The 27,962-nt window shown below is 37.9% G+C and overlaps 1 protein-coding gene across 12 annotated transcripts in view; it reads right to left on the bottom strand.

Moving 5' to 3' along the window:
• The window catches only part of LP (LIM domain containing preferred translocation partner in lipoma), a 723,802-nt gene that overhangs the window by 243,540 nt on the left and 452,300 nt on the right, over nucleotides 1-27,962 (bottom strand). For 10 of the 12 annotated variants that reach the window (XM_071090663.1, XM_011723147.3, XM_071090662.1 and 7 more), the window contains one exon: nucleotides 27,185-27,868. The exons of 1 other annotated variant lie outside the window; for it this stretch is intronic. In XM_071090663.1, the coding sequence (XP_070946764.1) occupies nucleotides 27,185-27,868 (684 nt within the window). Of the gene's footprint in view, nucleotides 1-6,255; nucleotides 6,441-22,856; nucleotides 27,869-27,962 lie in introns of all 12 variants that reach the window. One more of the 12 variants, XR_011619543.1, reaches the window with a different exon arrangement.

Raw genomic sequence — 27,962 nt, forward strand, 5'->3', positions numbered from 1 at the left:
CCAAATAATGTAGTTCACAGCCATTCTCATCAGAGAGGTATGCTAATAGTGCTCATAGGAATGCTGTCTGACACCAGTAAGGCTTACAATACCAGTTATGTAAGTAACTTGTTATCAATGCTTTTGCTTCTCAAATTACAGCAAGAAGAGTGATAGAAGCCTTGGCAAAATCAACACAACAGCATTTACATGGTCTGTGTAAAGAACTGTGTCTTAGCAGTGATGTGGGAGGTGACCAGGGTGGGTTTTGTTTAGACTGGTTGATGCCTGTGTACTACCAGCATATGTGGTGAATTTCACTACACAGTTCCCTGTTCTCAAGTGGCTCAGAGTCCAGTATGATGGTGACAACATATTTTGTTCAAGATCGAAGTAATCAACAGATCTATATCACTTGGAAGAATCATTCAAAGACTGAATACTCAAATATTTCTATTGGTTCTGTCACTAGGTCACGCTGGGTGACGGTTGGCCAACAACTTTCCTCAGATTGCATAAATAAGATAGTATGTTAGACTTTTCTCCCTCTGGGCCAAGGAAAGTTCAGAAAGAGGGTCATGCTTCCATGTCATCTATGAAAGAGAGAAGAGTCACCAGAATAAACAAGTAAGGAGCAAATGGAGGTGAGAAAAAAGACAATGAAAACAAGCGTGGGGTAGAGTTGAGGGCTAGCAAGAGAGAAATGGAGGAAGCCAAAAGGGGCCCTACAAAAGAACTACCAAATGTCACTGAAGAATACCCTCCACTTGTCCATAGGTGTTAGTATTGAAATGTAGTCTTAGGGAAACAGTTGACGTAAGCCCTTTTCTGGTGAATTGGATAGAGCTTAATTCTTTCAGATGTTGTCACAGAAATGACTTAAGGGGTTCCAGAACAGAAATGTGATTGGATGTTCTCAGCCTTGAGCTGTGAGAGGACATTCTCCAAAGGAACTGAAGTGGCCACAAAACCAGGGTTTCTTTTAGTACATTTGCTAGGCCATTACCCACGCCAAATAACAACAACAAAAAAACCTTATAGATAGAGCCTATACGTGGTAGAACCCCCACCATGTGCAGCACCAGCGCACTGGAATGCACTGGAATGCCTTTCCATGTCCCAGTTTCCCCAGGCCCTGTCCTACTGGTCCTATAGGTTAGATCAAATGCTACTTCCTCATAAAGGTTTTCCTGAACATTCAGTTGAAGGTGATCTTTAAATCACCAGGATAGCTAGTAGATTTTATTTGTAACCACTTAGGTTACACATTACTTTCTACCGAGTGCTGTAGACATCAGCGTATATATCTTATCCCTCAACATGGGGTCTAGAATATAGTACACACTAAATAAATGTTTGAGGAAAAGACAGAAGTAAGGAGAGAGGGAGGAAAAAAAGGAAAGGAATAACTATTTCTGAGGCAGTATCCAGAGTAAAAGAAATACTTTTAAATAAACACGTGTTGACGAGGAAGAAAATGAAGCTTCAAGAGCCCTCATGTACAGTGGCCCCTACTAAGGTCTTGGGAGGGGCCCAAGTTGTATGTTCACTATGGTTCTTCCACTTTGACTGTTTTCTGTATACGCTCACGTAGGGAAATGTTAGAATCATCATGTGACCTTTGAGATTGGTTAACAATGGCTGAGTCAGGGAGGCATTTAGCTGAGTGCCATGGGATATATTTATATGGTCTGCAGTCACTATGGTGTGTGCTTAAGTCATTACCCGTCGTCATTGTGTAGGAATGAGTTCCTGGAATGCTTCAGTGTCCCTGGGTCCATTCCTGTCCTAGCCTTGTGACACAGATTTGTGGGACCAGAAATCACATGTCATTAATGTGTCATACAACACCTAGCATGGAAATTAGACTGGTAGAGGAGAGAAACAGGAGTAAAATGCATAGAGACAGAAGTTTAGTCTGCTGGAAATTCAACTGATACTCAGATGTGTAAAAGTATACATGTGGAGTACTACTTGGTTTTCAATGATGCAAATGGAGATACTTCCTCTTTAGGAATGTGATTACTAAAGCACTGAAAACAATTATAAAAGCACTGCTGACTTGATTTTTCTTTTTGATGCTAGTTGCACAAAATAGGACTCATCAGCTATGAACCTGCAGTAAGAGTAAGGGTGTTGTAATAGCTCACAAATAAAAGAAACTTAATAGGAGTGTCCCCAATTTGATAATTATCTTACATTTCAAACAATACTAGTAAAAGTTGTGCAGATTAAAGGCAGTTTTCCAAACTTTTAAAAACTATAATAATAAAAAAAAAATGTTTATCAGTCGGGCTAGAAGAAAGATAATTTTTTTCCTAGGTATAAACATGATTTTGCTTCTTTTTCAACTTTTATTTTCGTTTCAGAGGATACATGTGCAGGTTTGTTACATGAGTAAATTGTGTGTCCCAGGGGTTTGGTGTACAAACTATTTAATCACCCAGGGAGTGAACACAGTACCCAATAGATAGTTTTTTGACCCTCACCCTTCTCCTAGCCTCCACATCAAGTATGTCCTAGTGTCTATTTGTTCCCCTCTTGGTGACCATGTGTATTCAGTGTTTAGCTCCCACTTACAAGTGAAAACATGTGGTACTAGGTGTTCTGTTCATGTTAGTTTGCTAAGGATAATGGCCTCCAGCTCCATCCATGTCCCTGCAACATACATGATCTCATTCTTTTCATGGCTGCATAGTATTCCATGCTGCATACGCACCACATTTTCTTTACCAAGTCTATTACTGATAGACATTTAGGTTGATTCCCATGTCTTTGCTATTGTGAATAGTGCTGCAATGAACACACAAGTGCATTTGTCTTTTCATACAAGAGCATTTCTGTCATTGGCAGAAACCACAATTACTTTTGCACCAACCATATTCCTTTAGGTATATACCCAGTAATGGGATTGCTAGGTCAAATGGTAGTTCTATTTTACATTCTTTGAGAAATCTCTAAACTGCTTTCCACAGTGAGAATGAACAATTTACATTCCCAACAGGAGTGTACAAGCATTCCCTTTTCACCACAACTTTGCCAACATCTGTTAATTTTGACTTTTTAATAACAGCCATTCTGAGTGGTGTCAGAAGGTAGCTCACTGTGTCTTTGATTTGCATTTGTCTAATGATTAGTGATGTTGAACATTTTTTCATATACTTGTTGGTTAATTGTACATCTTTTAGAAACGTCTGTTCATTTCCTTTACCCGTTTTTAAATGGGGTTGTTTTTTGCTTGCTGATTTTAGTTCCACATAGATTCTCAATATCATACTTTTGTCAGATGCATAGTTTGCAAATATTTTCTCCCATTCTATAGGCTGTCTGTCTATCTGTTGATAGTTTCTTTTGCTGTGCTGCAGAAGCTCTTTAATGAGGTTTCACTTGTCAATTTTTGTTCTTGTTGCAATTGCTTTTGGAGACCTCATATGACATTTTTGCCAAGGCGTAGAATAGTATTTCCAGAATAGAATTTCCTAGGTTTTCTTCTAAGGTTTTTATAGCTTTAGGTCTTACATGTAAGTCTTGAGTTGACAAATGTTGAATATCAACAGTTGTAGGTGTGGAGCATGATTACTAGGTTCTCTAACCTCTTTCTTTGGTTTATATGTCTGTTTTTCTACCAGTACCATGAAGTTTTAGTTACTGCAGCCTTGCAGTTTAATTTGAAGTCAGGTTCTGTGATGACTCTGGCTTTGTCCTTTCTGCTTAGCATTGCTTTGCCTATCTGGGTTCTATGTGGTTCCATATAAATTTTAGAATAGTTTTTTTTTTTTTTTAATTCTGTGAAAGATAATATTGGTAGTTTGACAGGAATACCACTGAATCTATAAATTGTTTTGGCCAGTGTGATTGCCCAACATTTTAACAATATGGATGTTTTTTCTTATCCATGAACATGAAATGTTTTTCCATATCTTTGTTTCATCTCTGATTTCTTTCAGCTGTGTTTTATAATTCTCATTATAGAGATCTTTCACCTCCCTGGTTAGCTGTATTGTTAGGTATTTTATTCTTTCTGTGGCTACTGTGAATGGGATTGTGTTCCTGATTTGGGTCTCAGTTTGGACATTATTGGTGTATAGAAAGGCTACTGAATTTTGTGCACTGATTTTCTATCTAGAACTTTGCTGAAGTTGTTTATCAGATCAAGGAGCTTTTGGGAAGAGTCTATGGGGTTTTCTAAGTATACCATGACATCATCTGTAAGCAGAAATAGTTTGACTTTTTCTCTTTCTATTTGGAGCTCTAGAATTTCCAGTACTGTATTGAATAGGAGTGGTGGGAGTGGGCATCCTTGTCTTGTTCCAGTTCTCAAGGGGAGTACTTCCAGCTTTTGCCTGTTCCGTATGATGCAGGCTGAGGGTTTGACACAGATGGTTCTTATTATTTTGAAGTATGTTCCTTCAATTTCAAGTTGTTGAGGGTTTTTAACATGAAGGGATATTGAATTTTATCAAAAGCCTTTTCTGCATCTATTGAGATGACCATGTGGTTTTTGTCTTTAGTTCTTTTATGTGATGAATCACATTCATTGACTTGTGCATGGTGAACCAACTTTGCAACCCAGGGCTAAAGCCTGTTTCATTGAGTTGAATTAGCTCTTTGATGTGCTGCTGGCTTCAACTTGCTAGTATTTTGTTGAAGATTTTTGTGTCTATGTTCATCAAGGATATTGGCCTGAAGTTTTCACTTTTGGTTGTTGTATCTCTGTCAGGTTTTGGTATCAGAATGATGCTGGCGTTATAGAATGATTGAGGGAGGAGTTCCTCCTCCTCGATTTTTTGGAAACTATTTAGTACGATTGGTACCAGCAATTCTTTATACATCTGGTAGAATTCAGCTGGGAATCCATCTGGTCTATCCAGAACTTTTACTGGTTGGTAGGTTTTTTATAACTGATTCAATTTTGGAACTCATTATTGGTGTATTCAGGATTTTAATGTCTTCCTGCTTCAATCTTGTGAGGTTTTATGTTTCCAGGAATTTATTCATTTCTTCTAGGTTTTCTAATGTGTATCTGCAGTGCTTTTCATAATAGTCTCTGAGGGTTTTTGTATTGCTGTGGGGTTGGTGGTAATGTACCCTTTGTCATTTCTGTGTGTGTTTATTTGGTTCTGTTTCTTTTTTCTTTATTAATCTAGCTAGTAGTCTGCCAATCTTATTTATTCTTTCAAAACAAACCAACTTTTGGTTTTATTGATCTTTTGTATGGTTTTCATATCAGATTTTGTTCGGTTCAGCTCTGATTTTAATTATTTCTTTTCTTCTGTCAACTTTGGAATTAGTTTATTCTTGTTTTTCTAGTTCCTCTAGGTGTGATGTTAGGTTGCTGAGATTTTTCTAACTTACAGATGTAGGTGTTTGTCTCTACAAACATTTTTCTTAATACTGCTTTAGCTGTGTTCTCTGGTATGTTGTGTCTTTGTTTTCATTAGTTTCAAAGAATTGTATTTATTTCTGCCTTAATTTCATTCTTTACTCAAAAGTCATTCAGGAACAAGTTGTTTAATTTCCATGTAATTGCATGGTTTTGAGAGATCTTAGTATTGATTTATATTTTTATTGCACTGTGGTCTGAGAATGTGGTTGGTATGATGTCAATTATTTTGAATTCTTTGAGAATTGCTTTATGAATGGGTGTGTGGTCAGTCTTAGAGTATGTGTCATGTGCAAATGAGAAGAATGTTTCCTCTGTTGTTCTTGGGTGAAATATTCTATAGACGTCTCATAGGTCCGTTTGGTCAAGTGTTGAGTTTGGGTACCACATATCTTCGTTGGTTTTCTGCTTTAGTGATCTGTCTAGAAATGTCAGTGGAGTGTTCAAGCCTCCCACTATTATTGTGTGATTATTTAAGTCCCTTTGTAGTTCTTTAATAACTTGTTTTATAAATCTGGGTGCTCCCTTGTTGGGTGCAGACATACTTAGAACTGTGAAGTCTTCTTGTTGAATTGAACCCTTTATCATTATGTAATGAACTTTTTTTGGCCATTTGAATCATTGTTGGTTTACAGTCTGTTTTGTCTGAAATAGAATAGCAATCTCTATTCTTTTTTGTTTTCCATTTGCTTGACAGATCTTTCTTCATCCCTTTACTTTGAGCCTAAAGATGTCACTGCATGTGAGATGGGACTCTGGAAGACAGCATAGAGTTGGGCCTTGCTCCTTCATCCAGTTTGCCACTCTGTATCTTTTAAGTGGGGCATTTAGCCCACATAAATTCAAGATTAATACTAATATATAAGCATTTGATCTTGCCATTATGTTGTTACCTGGTTCTTACGTAGACTTGACTGTATAGTTGCTTTATAGTGTTGGCAGGCTATGTACTTAAATGTGTTCTTGTAGTAGTAGGAAACAGTCTTTCATTTCCATGCTTATCATTCCCTTAAGGACATGTTGTAAGTCAGGTCTGGTAGTAAAAAACTCTCAGCATGAAGTCATCTTTGTATTCTCTCTGTAGAAAGTATTATGAAATTAGGTTGTACAGTTAGGTAATCAATGAATATGCTGCTACAAGATGTAAGAAAAAGCAATCAGGAATTTAATTCATAAGAATGTTATTTTTCAAGATTTTTGTGATTTTTTGAGGTACTTCATAGCTTTCATTAATTTATAACATGTTGCATTCGCTTCTGTCATTTAAAATAAATATTCATTTGCCTACATAATTGTTATGAGCTGAATCACGTCTCCCTTCAAATTAATATGTTGCAGTCCTAACCCCTAATATCTCAGATTGTGACTACATTTGGAGAAAGGGCCTTTAAAGAGGCCATTAAGTTAAAATGAGAGCACCAGGGTAGACCTTAATCCAATATGACTGGAGATGTCCTTATAAAAAGAGGGACTAGGACACAGACAAGCAGAGGAAAGACCATGTGAGGACACAGAGAGAAGTTGGCCATTTCTATCCAAGGAGAAAGCTCTTAGAGGAAAGCAACCCTGTCAGTACTTTGATCTCAGACTTCTAGCTTCTAGAATTGTGAGGAAAAAGACATCTGTAGTTCAGGCCACTCAGTTTGTGGTACAGTTGTCCCTTCATATCTGCAAGGGATCAGTTCTAGGACTCCATGCAGATGCCAAAATCTACAGATGCTCAAGTCCCTTATATATATGGTATGCTATTTGTACATAACCTACACATATCCCCTTACATAGTTTAAATCATCTCTAGATTAGTTAAATACCTAATACAATGTAAATGCTACGTAAATAGTTGTTATATTGTATTTTGAAATTTGTAGTATTTTCTATTATTGTATTGTTACTTGTTATTTTTTACAAATACTTTCCATTGGCAGTCGGTTGAATTCTGAATGCAGAATAATTGAATACTCGAATATGAAGGGCTGACTGTATTTTGCTATAGCTGTCCTACCAAAATAATATAATACTTTTATGCATAAAGAAGTTCTTCCCAAAGTGATAAGCTTCCAAGCTTCAGGTCTCATAAAATGTGAATATATCTTAACACACACACACACACACACACATACTTATAAATCAATCTCACTGCTCATTATTGAGAGTATTAACTAAAATAGGTAAGTCCCATTCTGTTTTGTTATAAATCCTTACTTTTTGCACATACGTTTTCACAAATGCTTTCCATTTAACAGCCATTTACATCGTAACTGCCAAATGGTTAACAGACTTGAATCATTTAATCACAACATTTGTTTGGCTTCTGAAATATGTGCAACCTTATCATCTATGGAGTCACTGTCGCAGACACTTCTTGGATGGAATACTAAGTAATACCTAAATATCAGCCCAGGTCTTTTATTCATTAAATAGTTTCCTGTTTAATGAATTTCATATTTATCAATCTAAATGTTAAGCAACTGGAAATGGGCATTCTCTAGACAGAAAATTTGGAAACTATCATTTGAAGTTCCACGCATTTCATATTGTTGATTTTGTATATAAGGGACAAAGATTCAATGATCTATATAGAATGAAAAATTGGAAACCTGACTTGCCTTCTCCAAAATGTTTCATCATCTGTAAAAGGGATGAATATGCATTATCTCATCATCTCAATGAGTTCGTTTTTGAGTACCAAATTCACAATGGTTATAAAAATGTGTCCCATTAAAATGTTTTTACTGTTATTTTATCAAAGACAGTGATAAAGTATCTATCAATGTACACATAAAATTCTCTTAAATATCCCAATACCAGAGGTTTTATGAATTTTTTTTTAAAGTCCTAATTATACTGTGAGGCCTTGGGTAGTCATTCTGTGGGTCTTAGTTTTCTTATGAATGGGCAAGATGGCATCTTTGAAAAGCAAAGGCAACATATTTATCTCATCTCTGAAGGTCTAAATATCAATGAATTTCCCATCATTGAACAAATATTTTAGGGTAGCTATTATGTTCTGGAAGATTATTGACAAAGTTATGTCTTAATTTCTAGGGCTTTTTTTATGACTTTGAAATTAGTTAACCCTTAAAATAGAAAACTGGACATCCGTCTTTAATAGGAAATGCTAACACTAAGAATAAAGGAATATAGAAACCTAAGACTTCCCTCACATGATAACATCTTGCTAAAGGAAATAGAAATCATGTGGTTAAAAAGGAAAGAAGGAAGGAAGGAAGGAAGGAAGGAAGGAAGGAAGGAAGGAAGGAAGGAAGGAAGGAAAATATTTGAATCCTTATCTGTGGAGTCACTGTAGATTCTTCTCAGAACACTAAAGAAGAGAGAAAGAGAAGGAAAGAAGGAAGAAAGGAAGGAAGGAAGGAAGGAAGGAAGGAAGGAAGGAAGGAAGGAAGGAAGGAAAATATTTGAATCCTTATCTGTGGAGTCACTGTAGATTCTTCTCAGAACAGTAAAGAAGAGAGAAAGAGAAGGAAGGAAGGAAGGAAGGAAGAAGGGGAAGGGGAAAGGGAAGGGGAAGGGGAAGAGAAGGGAAAGGGAAGGGAAGGGAAGGGAAAGGGAAAGGGAAAGGGAAGGGAAGGGAAGGAGGGAGGGGAGGGAAGGATATTTTTACTTGACTCCCTATTAATAGTCTGCTATTAGAACTCATAGAACTACCACAGAAGGCTGAACAGTCCTGGGCTTTTCACATGATCAAGTTCACACTTCCATGGTTCTCCCAAATAAGGCTTTCTAAACAAACTTGGACTAGGCTCACTCACTTGGCACTTCTCCTGTAGGAATGCAACTCAATGTTCTATCCAAAGGTTTCAAGAACGACAGTTTTTGGATGTTTATTTAATCCTCTCTCAAGCCATGTTTGTTTTGAATAAATGGCAAATGTGATTAGTAAATGGAACATTCGTTTTGTTAGACTGCCTCTAAACTCCAGATATAAACTGGGCTGGATTTTACACCTTATTTTAACATTTCCTTTTTCCTATACCCTTTTTTTCTGATCAGATCTTCAACAGTGATATAATTTCTTTTAATGCAAATGTACAAAACAGTGTTACTCCTGACAATCGGCAAGCAGTTCACAAGTTTGGGTGAAAAGACATCGCTCTTGAAAAGTGGGTCATTTTTAGTTTTGCTACGTCTTTCCTTCTCACTAGGACATATTGTGCTGATGCAGAACAATGGAGCTGAGGAGGTCTTTAGCTTGTCTTGCATGTATCAGAACTCAGCAATACTTTCCTCTTTGAGGTTCAATGTTATCGGCTAAAATTTTTTATATTCTGCTTAATTCTACCCTATAGCCCACCAATCACACCCCTCGCCCTGCCGGTTGATTCATAGGTACTTGGCCAGGGCAGGCTAGAAGATGAAAAAGGAAGAGATGACCTGAAGCTCTGCATTAGAGAAACAACTAGGAGGATTGTCTGGCAGACACCCACCCAATGGCCTCCTGTTAAGGAGTATCCTCAGCAGCTTAACATATATGTCCTGCTCAAGATATAAAGATAACTACATTTAAGACTTAAAGTTGAGTTGCTGCACAGCAGTGAGAATTTTTTAAAACGTACTTTCACAGAGGCAGTGTAGTTTAATGGGTATAAACTTGGGGCATGCAGTCTTCAGCAAGTAATTTTTTCCCTTTCTCAGTTTCTGACTCATTAAAAAATCAAGACGTTTATAGTATCTTCAGCCGGGCACAGAGGCTCATGCCTGTAATCCCAGCACTTTGGGAGGCCAAGGCGGGTGGGTCACCTGAGGTTAGGAGTTCGAGACCTGCCTGGCCAACATGGTGAAACCCTGTCTCTATTAAAAATAAAAAATTAGCTGGTTATGGTGGTACATACCTGTAATCCCAGCTACTCAGGAGGCTGAGGCAGGAGAACCACTTGAACCTGGGAGGCGGAGGTTGAAGTGAGCCGAGATTGTGCCACTGCACCCCAGCCTGGGAGACAGAGTGAGACTCTCTCTCTCTCTCTCTCTCAAAAAAAAAAAAAAAAAGTATCTTCATAGACTTTTTGAAGTCATATGAACCAATGTACATGAAGGCATCACATAGAAGAAATGATAACTAACTGAGTGCTTTCTAGCATTTACACTAAGAGCCACTCTTTAAGCATTTATGCAATTTTTGTTTTACATGATCTAGTCATCCATACATATCTAATCATAGGGACAATGTCTATTTCCTTAGCTTTTTTTTTTTTTTTTTTTTTTGACAGAATCTTTCTCTGTTGCCCAGGCTGGAGTGCAGTGCTGCCATCTGGGCTCACTGCAACTTCCACCTCCCAGGTTCAGGCAATTCCCCTGCCTCAGCCTCTCAAGTAGCTGGAATTACAGGCACATGCCACCACTCCTGGCTAATTTTTGTATATTTAGTAGAGACAGTGCCTGGCCCAGCTCTCTTTTTCAAAAATATAACACTTCACAATAATGAAAAACATCTATGAGTGGGTGGAGTCCAGCATCACCAATAATACATATCTGATTTTGAGGATGAGCTAAGTTTTTGTTCATCATTGTATGTCCTTCGGCATCTGAAAATATATATTAGGTATTTATTGAAATCAAAACTTAAAAAAATGCAGTAATATAGTAACATTGCAAGTATAACGAAAACCACATATTTCCTCCACATTTTTTTTCCTAGAAATTACTACGAAACTAATATGTGCTTGGCTAAATGACATATGTCCCAACTAGACAGAATTATGTTGTAAGCTGCTCATGTGCTATGTAAAATGTCCTTAAGATGCCCCAATATTAGTTCTGGAAAATGAGCCTATTAATAAACATGAAGAGAATATGAAGTATTGGGTAAATCATTTCAAGGCACAGATACAACTTGAAAAGGGCAGAAAGAGGAAAGTGAGGAAATACCAAGCTGATGAAAAGAGTCCAGGTTAAGGTGAGTGACACTGGTGTGAACATAAAGTCTGCAAACACAGATACCATTATCCGCCTTTCACTGGTTGTATTGCCATCTGGGTGATGGCTGGATGAGACCAGCACGATCTCTAGCTGCTTAGAAGAATGCTCTTGTTAACCCAATTGATTTCATCATAGAAATAGAAAAAGATAAAACTTTCATCTTTCACCTGTGCCCATGCCACTCCTGACTTTAGAGCATTCAGTTTTTAACTGCTAAAATGCCATGAAAAATAGTGGTGTAATTCCAGCCTGTAATCCCAGCACTCTGGGTGGCCAAAACGGGTGGATCACCTGGGGTCAGGAGTTTGAAACCAGCCTGGCTAACAATGAGAAACCTCATCTCTACTAAAAATACAAAAATTGGCTGGGTGTGGTGGTGCATGCCCGGAATCCCGGCTACTTGGGAGGCTGAAGCAGGAGAATCACTTGAACCCAGAGGTGGAGGTTACAGTAAGCCAAGACTGCACCACTGCAATCCAAACTGGGTGACAGAATGAGACCCCATCTCAAAAAAAAAAAAAAAAGAATACTAATTTATTGGTTACACACACTAGGATGTGAATGGTAGAAAGATGAAGAACATAGCTGGAAATGGTAGACTAGATTTTAAAAAATGAGGTACATACACACTATGAAATACTGTGCAGTCATAAAAAGTAATGAAATCATATCCTTTGCAGCAACATAGATGGAGCTAGAGGCCATAATCCTAAGCAAATTGATGCAGGGAGAGACAGCCAAATACCACATGTTCTCACTTATAAGTACAAGCTAAACACTGAGCACACATGGACATGAACTTGAGAATAGCAGACACTGCAGGTTACCAGATGGGGAGGAAGGGAGAGGGCATGGGCTGAAAAATTACCTATTGGATATTATGCTTACTACCTGGGTCCAATTACCCATGTAGCAATCCCACACATATATCCCCTGTATCTAAAGTAAAAGCTAAAATTAAAAAAAAAAAAGAACATCTATAAAAGCACAGCTATTTAAGCCCACATAAACAACTCTTTTTTTTTTTTTTTTTGGAATAAAATTGCTTTTTTAAAAAAATTTAAGTTCTGGGGTACACGTGCAGAACGTGCAGGTTTGTTAACATAGATATACACGTGTCATGGTGGTTTTCTGTATCCATCAACCCAACAACTCCGGATAATAGGAACTCTGTGTGGTTCCATGTCAATTCAGCAGGTGTTATTTCACTTGCTGGTTGACTCTTTCATTTATTCATGAGTGCCTGATGCATGCAATGTACTATGTTAGGCATACAGAAACAAAACTGAAGCAGACATGGTTTCCACTCTTGAAGAACATGGATTTGTATTTGAAAGATAGACACATAATACGAATAAAATCAAATGCGGTGGGAGGTTGCAGACAAAATGAGATCCTCATACCCTGCAGGTGGGAATGGACAATGGGGTAGCCCCGTTGGAAAGCATGTCAGCAGTTCCTCAAAATGTTGAACATTAAATTACCATGTGTCCCAGCAATCCCACTGTTAGGTGTATACCCCAGAAAACTGAAAACATATGTCTACTCATATATTGATAGAAGCATTATTTATAATAGCCAAAAGATAGAAAAACCTCAAATGCCCATCAATTGATGAAACTATAAATATAATGTGATGTATTCATACAATGGAATATTATTCAGCAATAAAAAGGAATACAGCAATCACATATGCTCTAACATGAACAGAATTTGAAAAAAAGACTATGTATTGTATTATTCTAAATGTCCAAAATTGTAAAATCTATAGATACAGATATTAAATTCATGGTTACCTGGACTTAGAGGGTTTGAGGAAAAAGAAAAGTCACCGCTCATTGGTATGAGTTTCTTCCTGGTGTAAAGAAATTGATTGTGATAATGATTGCACATATACTATATTTAAGAATACAGTAAAATATACTGTGAATGTACTAAAATAATTTAATTGTGTATTTAAATGGGTGAATTATATTATATGCAAATTGTCTTAAAAATGTTATATAAAAATACTGAATGAGGTGCATATTGTAGTAAATGAATGAGAAATGATAAACTAACAGTATGTGAGAACTGGAAGAATGGTCAAACTTCTTCAAAAGTTAATATTAGAGATAGATCTTGAAGTTTAAATAAGAGTTTACTAGGGTGGGAAAAAAAGGAGGGATATAGAACCTATTCTGCACACAGCACGTTAATTGTTGATTGTGATATTCTGTTCTTCTTTCCCTAAAAATTTCCACTTACTGTCATAACAACTTCTTTTGTTTGTTTGTTTGTTTTTGTTTTTTAGACGGAAGTTTCACTGTTGTTGCCCAGGCTGGAGTGCAATGGCGCAATTTCGGCTCACCGCAACCTCCGCCTCCCGGGTTCAAGCAATTCTCCTGCCTCAGCCTCCCTTGTACCTGGAATTATAGGCATGCGCCACCACGCCCAGCTAATTTTGTATTTTCAGTAGAGACGGGGTTTCTCCATGTTGGTTAGGTTGCTTTCAAACTCCTGACCTCAGGTGATCAGCCTGCCTCGGCCTCCCAAAGTGCTGGGATTACAGGTATGAGTCATTGCGCCCGGCGTGTCACAACAACTTTTAATTTAAGATTCAGGATCTGCTGGACAAGAAATAATATTAAATAGTTCAGGGATATTCAATAACTTTTAATAAGAATCTAAATTTCATGAAGTTCTTCCCATATTTTTGACCAGCAGTCAACAATGTTTTTCTGTAAAGAGACATACAGAAAATGTTTTAGTATCTGTAGGCCATACGGTCTCTGTTGCATCTTCTCAGCTCTACTGTTGTAGTGTGAGAGCAGCCATTGGTAATATGGAATGAAGCTAGCATGGCTGTATTTAAAGAAAATATTATTTACAAAATCAGGTGGGAAGTGACATTTGGCCCACAGGCTGTCCTGTGCTGGGTCCTACTTCATATTCTCTGGGCTGCCTTCCTGAACTCCTCTCCAGTTCCCATTTTTCTGCCCCTGCAGAGACCACCAGCCTCAGTTGTCTTCTGGTAGCTTCCTTAACTAATATTTTGTGTGCTGTGGATGGGGTGGGCAGGAGGATTAAAAAGCATGGTTTCTGGCTGGGCGCAGTGGCTCATGCCTGCAACCCCAGTACTTTGGGAGGCCAAGGTGGGTGGATAACCTGAGGTCAGGAGTTCGAGACCAGTCTAGCCAACATGGTAAAACCCCCTCTCTATTAAAAATACAAAAATTAGCCGGGCCTGGTGGCAGATGCCTGTAATCTCAACTACTTGGGAGGCTGAGGCAGGAGAATCGCTTGAACCCGGCAGGCAGAGGTTGCAGTGAGCCCAGTTTGCATCACTGTACTCCAGCCTGGGCAACAAGAGTGACACTCTGTCTCAAAGAAAAAGAAAAAAAATAAAAAAGCATGATTTTCTCTGGTAAAGACTACTAATATCATCTATAGTAAACTTATTCAGACTTATGTTAAAATTGCATTATGAACTACAAAAAATAAGTAACAGCTAACTGATAAATCCATAAATAAAACACTACCACACCTATACCTTATCCTTCTTGTTTTAACAATCATCCCTAAATGTGAATTTAAAAAAAAGATGGTGTCATATTTGAGGCGGCATAAATATACCAAACACTTATAAAGACTGAATAACAAGGGGTCTCTTATCTTGAATTCAGATTTAGGGTATGCACAGTTTCAACTCCTTAACTGTTAATAGCAATGTTGACTGAATCTTGGGCTTCAAATAATGTTAAATATATGTTATGTCCCAGAAATACTACTCAGAAGTTTTAGTCTCTAAACTGCTGTGCCCAAGGAATATTTTATGTTTGGACAACTCTACATAAAATAGAGGTAACATATACAAACACAAACAGCTATAAGTGGAGGCAAGTTTCACAGAGTGGAAAGAACATTGGGCTGGCAGTGAGGTGACATCAGTTCTCACCCTCCCTTAGGCATTCAGTATTGGTAGGATACTAGAGAAGTTGCCTTTGAACAAGTTATAGAGTTTTTTCTTATATGAGAGTGTTTAGTACATTTTATAAGTGATTGAAAAAAATTTAAATATTATTATCTCATATTTTCAAAATTTTATTTTAGGGAAGCAACCTTCTGAAATAAACCAAACTGTATTATTTGAAGATCATTCTCTGAAGTCCAAAGATGAAACAGATCAAAGACCATATTCTTTGTTAAGAGTATTTCTAAAAGTTGGCGTTGCTGTATTCCAGAAAATCAAAGAACTAAAGTAACAAGCAAATCTTTGTATGTGGGACAATGGCACTTTTGATACTATAGTAGTAAAAATATGTGTCTTTCACTATAAGACACTTCCTAACAATCTGTATGCAAAACATTTAAAAGCTTTAATATTCACCAGAAATTATTTATCAATAATGGTTCACATTTCTTTGGTGAAGAAGAGAATAACTATAGTCTCTTGTTGAAATTGGACACTATGAGTGTTTGTAGCTGGCCAAGAAAGAAATGAGATTCCCAAAGGAATATATCAATATGTCAATAAGCAAAATAACTGCTTTCCTTAGAACTGAAGTAAAACAAAACAAATAAAAAACACTGATAAATAGAAGTTCTCTCACTCTGTAAACACAAAGAATTACATATTGCCAGAATCCCCTGTTAAAATGATTTGATGAACTTTCCAAAGGGATTTGAGACCTGGGGTATTTTTAAACAACCGAATCTATGAAAATGATTAGATAAGTAAAATAAATAAATAATATTCACAGACATTTCTTAGTATACCAGCACATCCATTCTGATGATAACGTTTAAAAACAGGAAAGAGAGATTACGGACTGAGTCAAAATTACACGGAGCCCATGAACAAGTGTTTTCACAGGAGCAGCTGTGAGACAGAATAGGGAGCACTAGAATCGGAACCATTTTCTATTATTAAATGGCCTTACAAAACTGATGATGGGGTTCTAAAGATAGGAAATAAGATCATTCTGACAATAGTTATTATTACACCTTTTAAAGGTTACTTACTTCTGACCTCCCCTGTCTTGAACTATTCTTAACCAATGTAGAGAAGAATTGCAGAATAGAAGAGTTACATTTTGCACTCCCATGTGGTCATTTACTAACTACATAACTCTGAAAGTCACTGTAACTCTTCAGGCCTCAGTTTTCTCATCTGTAAAGGTAAGGGGTTATGACTCATGGGGATTCTGAAAATCGCTTCTATGTCTGATGGTTTAACTAGGCTAGCCTATGGAAGTGGAGAATAAAGATTTCTTATTTTTTCCAACTTATTTCCTTCAAAGTTGTAGGATACTGTTTCTTTTTCAATCAGCAAGCAAATCTTTCAAACATAAAATGTTGATGAATAGACTTATCCATAAAGGAAATAAACAATTGCATCAACAATTTTCAGATAAAATGATCAGGTAGAATTGCCTAAGAAGTCTTATTAAAGAAGTTAGTACAACTATTACATTTAACAAGTTATAGGATACAAAGGCAGTATATAAAAATCTATTCTTACTTCTATATGCTAATAACAAATGATTATAAACAAATTTTAAAATACCATGTACAATAGCATCCGAAATTTGAAGTTCTTAAGGATAAGTTTACCAAAATATATGCAAAACTATGATATATAGATGAGAGAAATTAGAGAAGACATAAATAAATTAAGAGATAGGCCATCTTCATGGATTGAAAAACTCAGTATTGTTAAGGTATCAGATCTTTTCAAATTGATCTAAAGATTCAAGGCAATCTCCAAATCACAGCAGCCTATTTTGTGGACATCAACAAACTGATGCTAAAATTTATATGGAAATGAAAAAAAAAAAAAAAAACCTGTAGAAATGAAAAAGAGCCTGTATAGCCAAGGCAATCCTAAGAAAAAGAACAAGCTGGAAGCATCATGCTACCTGATTTCAAACTATACCACAAGGCTACAGTAACCAAAACAGCATGGTACTGGTACCAAAACTGACATATAGACCAATAAAACAGAACAGAGACCTCAGAAATTACACCACACATCTGCAAACATCTGATCTTCAACAAACCTGACAAAAACAAGCAAAGGGGAAAGGATTTCCTATTCAATAAATGGTGCGAGAAAAACTGGCTAGCCGTATGCAGAAAACTAAAACCAGACCACTTCCTTATACCTTATACAAAAATTAACTCAAGATGGATTAAATACTTAAATGTAAAACCCAAAAGGAAGCATAAAAACCCTAGATGAAAACCTAGGCAACACCATTCAGGACACAGGCACAGGCAACAGCTTCATGATGAAAACGCCAAAAGCAATTGCAACAAAAGCCAAAATGGACAAATGAGATCTAATTAAACTACAGAGCTTTTGCAAAAGAAACTATCATCAGAGTGAATAAGCAACCTACAGAATGGGAGAAAGTTTTTGTGATCTACCCATCTGACACAGGTCTAATATCGAGAATATACAAGGAACTTAAACAAATTTACAAGAAACAAAAAAAGAAACCTCATCAAAAAGCAGGCAAAGGATATGAACAGACACTTCTCAAAATAAGACATTTATGCGGTCAATAAACATATGGAAAAAAGCTCAAAATCACTGATCATTAAAGGAATGCAAATCAAAACAACAATGAGATACCATCTCTCACGCCAGTCAGAATGGCTATTATTAAAAAGTCAAGAAACAACAGATGCTGCTCTCTTTTTCTCTGGTCTTAAAAATGAGATGACATCTGGCAGGTTAAATGTATCCTTAAAGGAAAATGCACCTGAGCTGTACAATGTCTTAGATGCTAATAGGGCCCTACTGAGTGTCTAGGAAAATTCTTCAAAGCCAGCACAAAGTTCAATAAACCTCTGTTAAATAACTAAGCATGTAGTTTCTACATACATATGTTTCTAGTAACATAGGCTATTCTGATCTGCATTCCATCAATCAGTGCCAATTATGCACTTACAGATCTATAGCCAAAAGGCCTAATTTATTGCTATGGAGTAAATTGAGTCCATTTATAAATTTATATGTTGAAGCCTTAACCCCAAAGTGATAGTATGTGTAGATGGGACCTTTGAGAAATAATTAAGCTTAGATGAGGTCATAAGGATGGGGCCCTCACGATGGTACTAGTGACCTTATAAGAAAAGACACTTAGCGGGCTTGCTCCCTCCCCCCACACACCGTGTAAGGACACAGTGAGAATGTGGCTATCTGTAAGGCAGGAAGACAGTCCTCAGCAGAACCCCACCGTGTTAACACCCTGATCTCGTACTTCCAGCCTCAATCTATAAGAAAAGAAATCTCTGTTATTTAAGCCACTCAGTCCATGTATTTTTGTTATGGTGGCCCAGGCTGTATAATACATTCACTTTTAAAAAATGTACTAAGTACTCTCCAAAGTGAGAGGTATTGCTTTGGGTGCTATTTTCAGAAACGTGGGGTAAGATTTGGAGGTGGATAGGGAAAAAAAGACACAAAGAACAACAGAAAAAAATGAGTTTGCTCCGAAGGAGTTCATAGTCTATGTATTTGGGGTGAGATTATCTACCAATATAAAGCAGAAATGGTAAAAGGTTAAAACAAAGGCAAATGTTTAAACCAAGACATAGATGAAAGCTCTGGAAATACAGTAGGAAGTGCTTATCTTCAGCTGGAAAGGTATAGGAAAGGATTTGCAAAACTGTTGTAACCAAACTGGGCAGACAGGAGAGCTGTAACAATGAGCCTTGCTGACTTTAAAAAGTGGGGGAAAAAAGTTCTATCTGATGACAGGACATCTGTTAAAAAGTCAGGAAACAACAGATGCTGGCGAGGCTGCGGAGAAATAGGAAAGCTTTTACACTATTGGTGGGAATGTAAATTAGTTCAACCATTGTGGAAGACAGTGTGATCCTCAAGGATCTAGAACTAGAAATACCATTTGACCTAGTGATCCCATTACTGGGTGTATACCCAAACGATTATAAATAATTCTACTATAAAGACACATGCACATGTATTTTTAATGCAGCACTATTTACAATAGCAAAGACTTGGAACCAACACAAATGCCCATCAATGATAGATTGGATAAAGAAAATATGGCACATTTACACCATGGAATACTATGCAGCCATAAAAAAGGGTGGGTTCATGTTTTGAAGTGGGAAGTGGATGAAGTGGGAAGCCCTCAGTCTCAGCAAACTAACACAGGAACAGAAAACCAAACACTCTATGTTCTTACTCGTAGGTGAGAGTTGAACAATAAGAATATATGGACACAGGGAAGGGAATATCACACACTGGGGTCTCTTAGGGGGTGGGGGATGAAGGGAGGGAAGCTAGAGGTGGGTCAACAGGTGCAGCAAACCACCATAGCACACATATACCTATGTAACAAACCTTCACATTTTGTACATGTATCCTGGAACTTAAAAAAAAAAAAAAAAGTGATCAAGACAGTGTGGCATTGGCATACGGAGAGATATATAAATTAATGGAAAAGAATAGAGTCTAGCAAGGCCCAAACATATATGGATATATAGCCAAATTGATGTTTTTTTCTCTTTCCAACTTTTATTTTAGGTTCAAGGGATATATGTGCAGGTTTATTACATAGGTAAATTGCACATCCCGGGGGTTTGGTGTACAGATAATTTTGTCAACCAGTTAATCAGCATACTACCTGATAGGTCATTTTTCAATCCTCATCCTCCTCCCACTCTCCACCCTCAAATAGGTGCCAGTGTCTACTCTTCCCTCCTTTGTGTCCGTGTGTACTCAATGTTTAGCTAGCACTTCTAAATGAGAACATGTGGTAGTTGGTTTTCCATTCCTAAATTAATTAGATTAGGATTATGAGCTCCAGCTCTATACATGTTGCTTCAAAGGCCATGATCTCCTCCTTATTTATGGCTGCGTAGTATTCCATGTTGTATATGCACCACACTTTTTAAAATCCAGTCTACCATTGACAGACATCTAGGTTGATTCCATGTCTTTGCTATGGCGAATAGTGCTACGATGAACATAGACATTCACATGTCTTTATGGCAGAATGATTTACATTACTTTGGATATATACCCAGTAGTGGAATTGCTGAGTCAAATGGTAAGTTTATTTTAAGTTCTTTGAGAAACTCCAGACTGTTTTCCACGGTGGCTTAACTAATTTACATTCCAACCAGCAGTGTCTTAAGTGTTCCCTCTTCTCCACAACCTTACCAGAATTTGTTATTTAAAAAAAAAAAATTTTAACAATAGCCATTCTGACTGGTGTGAGATACTCTCTCATTGTGACTTTGATTTGCATTTACCTAATGACTAGTGACGTTGAGCACTTTTCCTTATGGTTGTTGGCTGCTTGTATGTCTTCTTTTCAAAAGTGACTGTTCATGTCCTTTGCTCACTTTTTAATGGGGCTGGTTGTTTGCTGCTTGTTGATTTGTTTGAGTTCCTTATAGATTCTGGCTATTAGACTTTTGTCAGATGCGTAGTTTGCAAATGTTTTCTCCCATGCTATAGGCTGTCTGTCACTCTGTTGACAGTGTCTTCTGCTATGCAGCTCTTTAACTAGGTCTCACTTGTCAATTTTTGTTTTTGTTGCAATTGCTTTTGGAGTGTGTGTCATAAAGTCTTTGACTAGGCTGATGTCAGAGTTAAAGGACTCAAAAATAAAGCCACACACCTACAATCATCTAATCTATAACAAAGCCAACAAAAACAAGCTGTGGAGAAAGAACTCCCTATTCAATAAATGCTGCTGGGATAACCGGCTAGTCATATGCAGAAAATTGAAATTGAACCCTTACCTTTCACCATATACAATGATCAACTCCTGATGAATTAAAGACATAAATGTAAAACCTAAAACTATACAGATCCTAGAAGAAAATCTAGAAAATATCATTCTTGACATCAAATGACTTTTGTCAAAGGTATCCAGGTAATTCAAGGGGAGAAAAGAGATTTCAAAAAAGCATGTGGGAAAAAATTAGAATAGTCCAATGCAAAAAAAAAAAAAAAAAAAAAAAGAAGTTTGACACATCTCACACAATATACAAAAATTAACTTGAATCACAAACCTAAGTTTACATTGTAACTCATCTTAAATAAAACAGAATAAAATCTTTGTGATTGCAGCGAGGCACAAAACATCTTAAAAAACAAAAAGTACAAAATATAGAAAATGAAAGTGAGAAACTGACCTTCACCAAAATCATCTACTCTTCAAAAAATAATATAAAGAAACTTAAAATATTAGAGCAAGAGTGAATCTGAAAAATTATTTAGCTACTTTGAATATTGAGTTGCTCGTGTGACAATTCTCATGTTACTGAGGTAAGTAAGTTGTTTAGCTGGAATAGATTTTGGTTTCAGTGTTTTGCTGAGCAATCTGCTAAGTTCTAAAGCAGATTTAGACCTGATTTTAGAAGGACAAAAAAAAAAAGTTTCTTCAAACATATTCATTCAACAACCACATATTAGGTTCTGTGCTACTTACTCCAGGAGACACAGGGTTTGTTCAGATACCATCTCTATCTCCTAAAACTTAGTCTAATATATGCTTGGGCACAGGTTGATAGAAGACAGGAACACAAATGACTCTAGTACAGTAAGAGTGTAAAAACATCTAAAAGAGAGGGTGAAATAACACACAACTAGATTTTAGGAAGAGGAGAAAGCCTTATGGGAGAAATTAACACTGTAGCTGGGTCTTAATGGGTCACTCTTAGATGTGTAGATTTTATTTGGGGAAGGACTGTGAAGAAGGAGCTTGGTGAACAAAGACATAGAGATGAGAATTAACTAAAAATGTAATGTATCAGCTGGAATCCAGGATACAAGGGGGAGATAAAACTGAAAATCCAGTTTGGGGTTTCAATGTATTCTGTAACTAATTGGGAACTTGTTAAGGTTTTTGCAAAAGGCAATTAATGATAAGGTACCATAGACAGATTAATCTGGTATTACATGTAGGATATATGGGTACGGAGACGACTGGGGGAGGAAACTCTAAGTAAGAAGTCATTTCAAAGGTTCAAGTGAGAAATGGGGATGACTGAACGCCATAGTAAGTACTTAGTGTAGGTAGAAAAAACCTTGGGACAAATTTTATCTGGGTGATGGGGATGGGGAAGTACAGCTTCAAGGCACCAGGCCTGGGTGCCAGGCAGGGATTTAATAGGTGCTTCCTCTCCAACTGCTGATCTTATCCAAAGGCCATGATGACTGCCTAGGCCCACTTTAAACTCTACGTGTAATATGGGTCACAGTGGAGGCATGTACACTGGTGCTGATGAGGAGCTCCTGCCATCCAAAGCATACCAACATTCAGTCACTTGCCACGGTCAAAGCATGGGAACGATCTTTAGAAGACCTGACTTGGAGCTGTGGCTCTCCGATGAATTTGACATATGACGTTAAGTGAGTGGCTCTCATCACTGGGCTTTTGAACCCTCATCAGAAAAAGAGAGACAAAGACTTCTACTTGGGCTTAATAATCATGGATTTTGTGAGCTCCCCAAAGTGCTCTGGAAACTATAAAGGCTGTACAAAGAGGAATTACTAATATTACAGTCACTGGCCTCAAGCAATATCTACCATTCTCATCTTCACATGTGTTCTGGTGTTAGCTACTGACTTGAGGGATCTATCTGCGTTCATTCCTCTGCCCACCCTAATCATCTCTTCCATTTTCTTTCTCTGATCCTAGAATTGAGAGATAATAAACACAGTGATAACCATAGGGATAACTCTCTCCAAATGCCAACAATTCTTTACAGTGCAACCAATGTATACAACTTTTTCTTTTCAAAAATTAAAATAGGCTGGGCGAGGTGGCTCACACCTATAATCCCAGCACTTTGGGAGGTCGAGGCAGGTAGATCACCTGGGGTCAGGAGTTTGAGACCAGCCTGGCCAACATGGTGAAACCCTGTCTCTACTAAAAATATAAAAAGTTAGCCCAGCGTGGTGGCGGGTGCCTGTAATCCCAGCTACTTGGTAGGTTGAGGCAGGAAAATCACTTGAACCCAGGAGGTGGAGGTTGCAGTGGGCCAAGATCACTTCATTACCTCTATACTCTTCTCTGAACCATAAAATATGCTCCAAACTTGAAATCCAAATGAAAAGTAACAATCTGTTCTATTCTGGAAAAGAAAAACTTTCAGATTTACAGAAAGATGGTTAGTTGACCTCCAAGGTCTCATCTTCCTCAAATATTTTCCAAGGAAATTTTAATAGTAGATGGTTTCAGAATTTAACATAACCTCTACACTAATTGGGACAAGAATCTCCAGCTTCCCTGGGATGCACAGCCCCAGCACTTCCCCACACTATGTAGCAAATACCTGTCCCTTTAACAGCTGAGGCTGATGGAGATGAGTTTTTATGATAGGTGGAGGCTAAAGTTGCCTGGTCACTTTAGACCTGAGAGTTGTGACTAGCTTCTAGGTCCTGGCTCTGGAACTTTCAAGCTGAGCCACCTTATCTAAATACCGGAGAACACGTGGATCCCAATTCACAGGGATATATATAACGCACAGGACACGAGTTCTGTGAACTACATGGCAAGATGTAGCTAACATTAGCTTTTATAAATCGGCAAAGAGAAGAGATTCCACTGCATCTTTAAGAGGATTTCCAATGAGAAGAGAACATTTCTGCCTTATAAAGACTTATTTATAACAGTATTTTCCAAGGAACTCAGCTCAGATGGTGTAGGAAATAGTGTGGCCCACTGCAGCATGCAAATTCACTGCTCAGCGCATTATGGGAACATAAATACAATCATGATCCCCTAAGCCTTGCAGGTTCTCATTCTCTCTTTCCTTTCTTCATTTCTTCCTTTTCATTCTTTCTTTCCTTTCTCCATTTCCCCATCTTGTCTCTCCTCTTTTTTACTATATCATATTCCTCTTTTTATACCATCCTGATATAGGAAAACTAAAGCAGCTCATCTCAAATATAGGGGAGATTTATTTATTTCATCTTTTAAACTTTTTCCTTAATGGGTTAAATGCCAAACTCCCCAGAAGTACTCAAGGTAATAAAGTATAATTGTTTTCAGACATGAGGGTAAGTTTTCCATCAGTGACTAAAAAAATTTAAAAATAAATGAAAGCCAGTGGAAAGCTGAACAGTCTTCACTTGGCAATTATTCAGCCCTTGGAAATTTCCAAGTCTTTTGCAATCATTAATTAATTAGTAAAGATGATGTTCTACTTTACTGAGGTTTGAAGCGTGACATAAAGAGGTCTAGAGGTTTTCCTCAAACTGGAAGAGGAATGTCAAGGAAAGAACTGGGATAAGAATTCAGAGCTCATTTCTCATGCCCGTAGTCACATAATTAAGCCGAACAGTCAATATAAGGACAATACGGTCCTCTGTGCACAGGTGCAGTAGAATACTGTAGTGTTTTGCTCAAAGGCCAACTGTGATGGAACCCACCCCTTCATCAGCCAATGCCCTCACAACGCGCCCAGAATTTATCCATAGCTTCATCAGCCTCTTTCCCCTTTCCCAAAGCACAGACAGACAGATGGCTAAATATCAACCTCTAACCACTCTTAATAATCAGAGTGAAAAGTACATGGTTTGATTTTCATTTTTAAAATGCACAACCGAATATGATGTGAAAACACATGAAACTGTTGAAAAACAAATATATCAAAAATTTTAAAAATAACATAAAATCTACTGATACCCCAAATCTGTAATCATCTAATAGAACATCTTGAATAACTACCTTGCTCAGATAAGAAGCCAAATAAAGTTCCATGTTTTCTGATGAGTGGTTTGTAAAAATTCATTCCATCTGCCTGGGTCGGTTGGTGAGGACAGGCCAAATGTTAAGGAAGTGGCTGGACCCAGTATTTTAGATCCAGTTCTAGCAGGGGGCGTTAATTCTTTTTCCTACACCAATGGATGGGTTCCAAATGCTGAAGAGAGGTTGGCCAGAGTACCCAGTGACTTAGTGAGAAAACAGCATCTGAAGACTAGCACAGTACTTCTCACCAGGTGAGTCTCGTCAAGACACACAGTTTTGCTTTCTCTCATGTCTGGTTCCTATGTGGGATAACACAATCCTCAAACAAGGCAGACACCATGTCATTCCTTCAGGAACATCACTCTGCCATCCTTTCAGTCACCCTGCTCTGGGCAGGGCAAAATTGCCTATCTATTTGAACTTAAACCTTGACGGCAATTGTTGTGGCCTAAAGTTTTATTTTACTGTAATCTTCCCTAGGTAAATCTGTAACAACTGTTAAAAACAAAAAGTGTGGTTAAGTTGAATAATCTGTTTCTCTGAACTGGTTGTTTTGAAAACAGACTCCGCTTGTCTGGGTCAGGAGGAACTGATGCAAATATACTGTGACATTAACAAAGAGCAAGGCTGTCCAGACTGGCTATTTTGGACACATTTATTTTAAAAAGAAATAAACAGCTGTAATAACATTTCTTTTCATAGAGAGACTTCAGGAACTGAGTAATGTTTAAAATCATTTAAAATTCTAATTTGGAATCTATCTATTGAAAAAGGATCATGGCTGGCCAATTTCATACAGTGGTCACACATACGGCTATAGGATTTCTCCCGCTCTTCACAGTCCACACTGTCAGGAAGAGCTCTATTCCCCCCCAGAACGTGAAATTCACATAGGACACCATTAATACGACCAAGTTTCCTGTAGGAAAAACAGTTTAGTAAACACCCTATAAGGAAATTTTTGATATAATGTTGAATATGTGAATAGATCTGTCATGAAATTGACAATCTTGTTAAAAATGTGGAAAGAATTTTTAAAAAATACAGTCCAAACGTCTACCCAATCCATCCCCCAAAACTACCATTGATCTTCTGGCTAACTGGGGGCTCTCAAATTTCTGATTTCTCACAGTTCTAACTGAAAAGAAAGAAGGGCACTCTTCCAACCCAAATGGCTGGAAACTGGCCCAGTTCCTCTATTTTCACCCATTCTAAGTTATTCTTATTGGTTCCTCTGGTTATAATGGGAGGAATCAACATTGTGTTGGTTCCAGTACTAATGAAAAATCGAAGTTGTGGTGAGTGGGCCTGTGTAGTATTATACCTTACCTATTCAGACGAAGTAACAGAGAGTGTTAACTTCAAAGGTTCACATACGGACAATTAAATCAAATAAGAAGTAACTGTCGCTTATAAGGAGTTTTTAAACATTGCTTAATAGTGCTAAAGGCTGAAGAATAAGATTGTTTCTGGAGGGTTAGTAAAATGAATAAATAAGGGGTCCCAATCAAGTTGCATCATACTGCAGCCCCTTCTCAAAGGAGAAACTATCCAAGGTGTTTGCATTATCTTCGACACACTTGGCCTCACCCATCTCTTGGGTCCTTGGCCACTTGCTCTGCCCCAGCAACTGCTGTGGTACCAACATTGCAGGAGTTATAATCGCTTCACAGGGCCACAGCCTAACAACAGTTCAACTCAGTTTTGCCCTCCACATGTCTCACCTATAGATAGCTACCCTTGCTGAGGCTTGAGATGCTACAGACCTATTTAATATCCAAGCAAATGCAAGGTGTATAGGAAGTTTCTGCACAATAGAGAGAAGCTTTAACCAATACAGGGAAGGATGTGAAAAGTAAATTATTTTCTCTCTCTCCATCAGAACATTTTGTCCTGAGATACTACAGTTTCTGTGGCCTTTTGGAAGATGATTCTTCAAGATTGAACAAGCAATTCCATTTGATACTAAACAGTGGCCATATTAGTAATACACCAAATAGTCTCTCTCTCCTCTCTGGTTTCACTCATCCTTCCCTGGGATTGTATTTATTAGTGAAATCAAAGTAACACATACACTTTTGCCTTAGGCTTTGCTTCCTGGAGAAGGCAGACTAAGATAGGCACCCCTGTATTCTCCTCATTATGTTACTGAGTTTCTTACCTTTGACTGCAATGGTGGTGCACAGGGGGCTGAAACAGGATCTGTGATATAGGTCTTCTTGGGACCAGTGACTGGATACATCCCAGGAGGGTTCTGGTTCCCTGCTCCAGGAGGAGTGTACCCTGGTTCCCGTTTCCAGGTATTTGGGTGACCTTGTTGACCATAGGCAGGATCAGAGTCATTTCTGCCCCCATAACCTGGCCCTGCTGCATAGTAGCCTTCATAATAGCGTCCCTGGTTGGGGGTATACCCATACCCAGGCTCAGGTTGAAGTCCTGGTGGCGGAATGTAGGCATAATCCATGCCTCCCCGTGTTGAAGGAGGTGGACACTGCCCAGAGACGGGAACTGGCTGAGTGTTATAGCCCTGGGGCCCTGAGCCGTAAATTTGTCCTGATGAAGGGGCAGCCATGTAATGAGGGCTGGGCTGGGCTGACTTCACCTGCACATTAAAGGTAGGCCTTGAAGAAGTGGAGGCTGTGGTGTAGGAGGCTGGGACTGGCTGAGGCTGGGGTTTGAGTGTTCCGATTGGAGCCACAGGGATGGGTCCAGCCTGAGGTGCAGGCTGTGGTTTCAATGTAGACTTTTTGGTTGCTGTTAGAGGGGGTTGGTTCGGGATGACCATTCTCTTGTGTCCTGTGACTGGGGTCGAAACTGGAGGAGAGGCTGTTGAACCAGTGGAGCTCTAAGAAGAATAGGAAAAAAAGAAAGAAAGCAAAAATTACTGCGAACGAAACTCGATAAAAATAAATAAATGAAAAATATTAATAACTGCTAAT

Source organism: Macaca nemestrina, chromosome 2 (assembly GCF_043159975.1).
Source record: "Macaca nemestrina isolate mMacNem1 chromosome 2, mMacNem.hap1, whole genome shotgun sequence".
In the NCBI taxonomy this organism is placed as follows: Eukaryota; Metazoa; Chordata; class Mammalia; order Primates; family Cercopithecidae; genus Macaca; species Macaca nemestrina.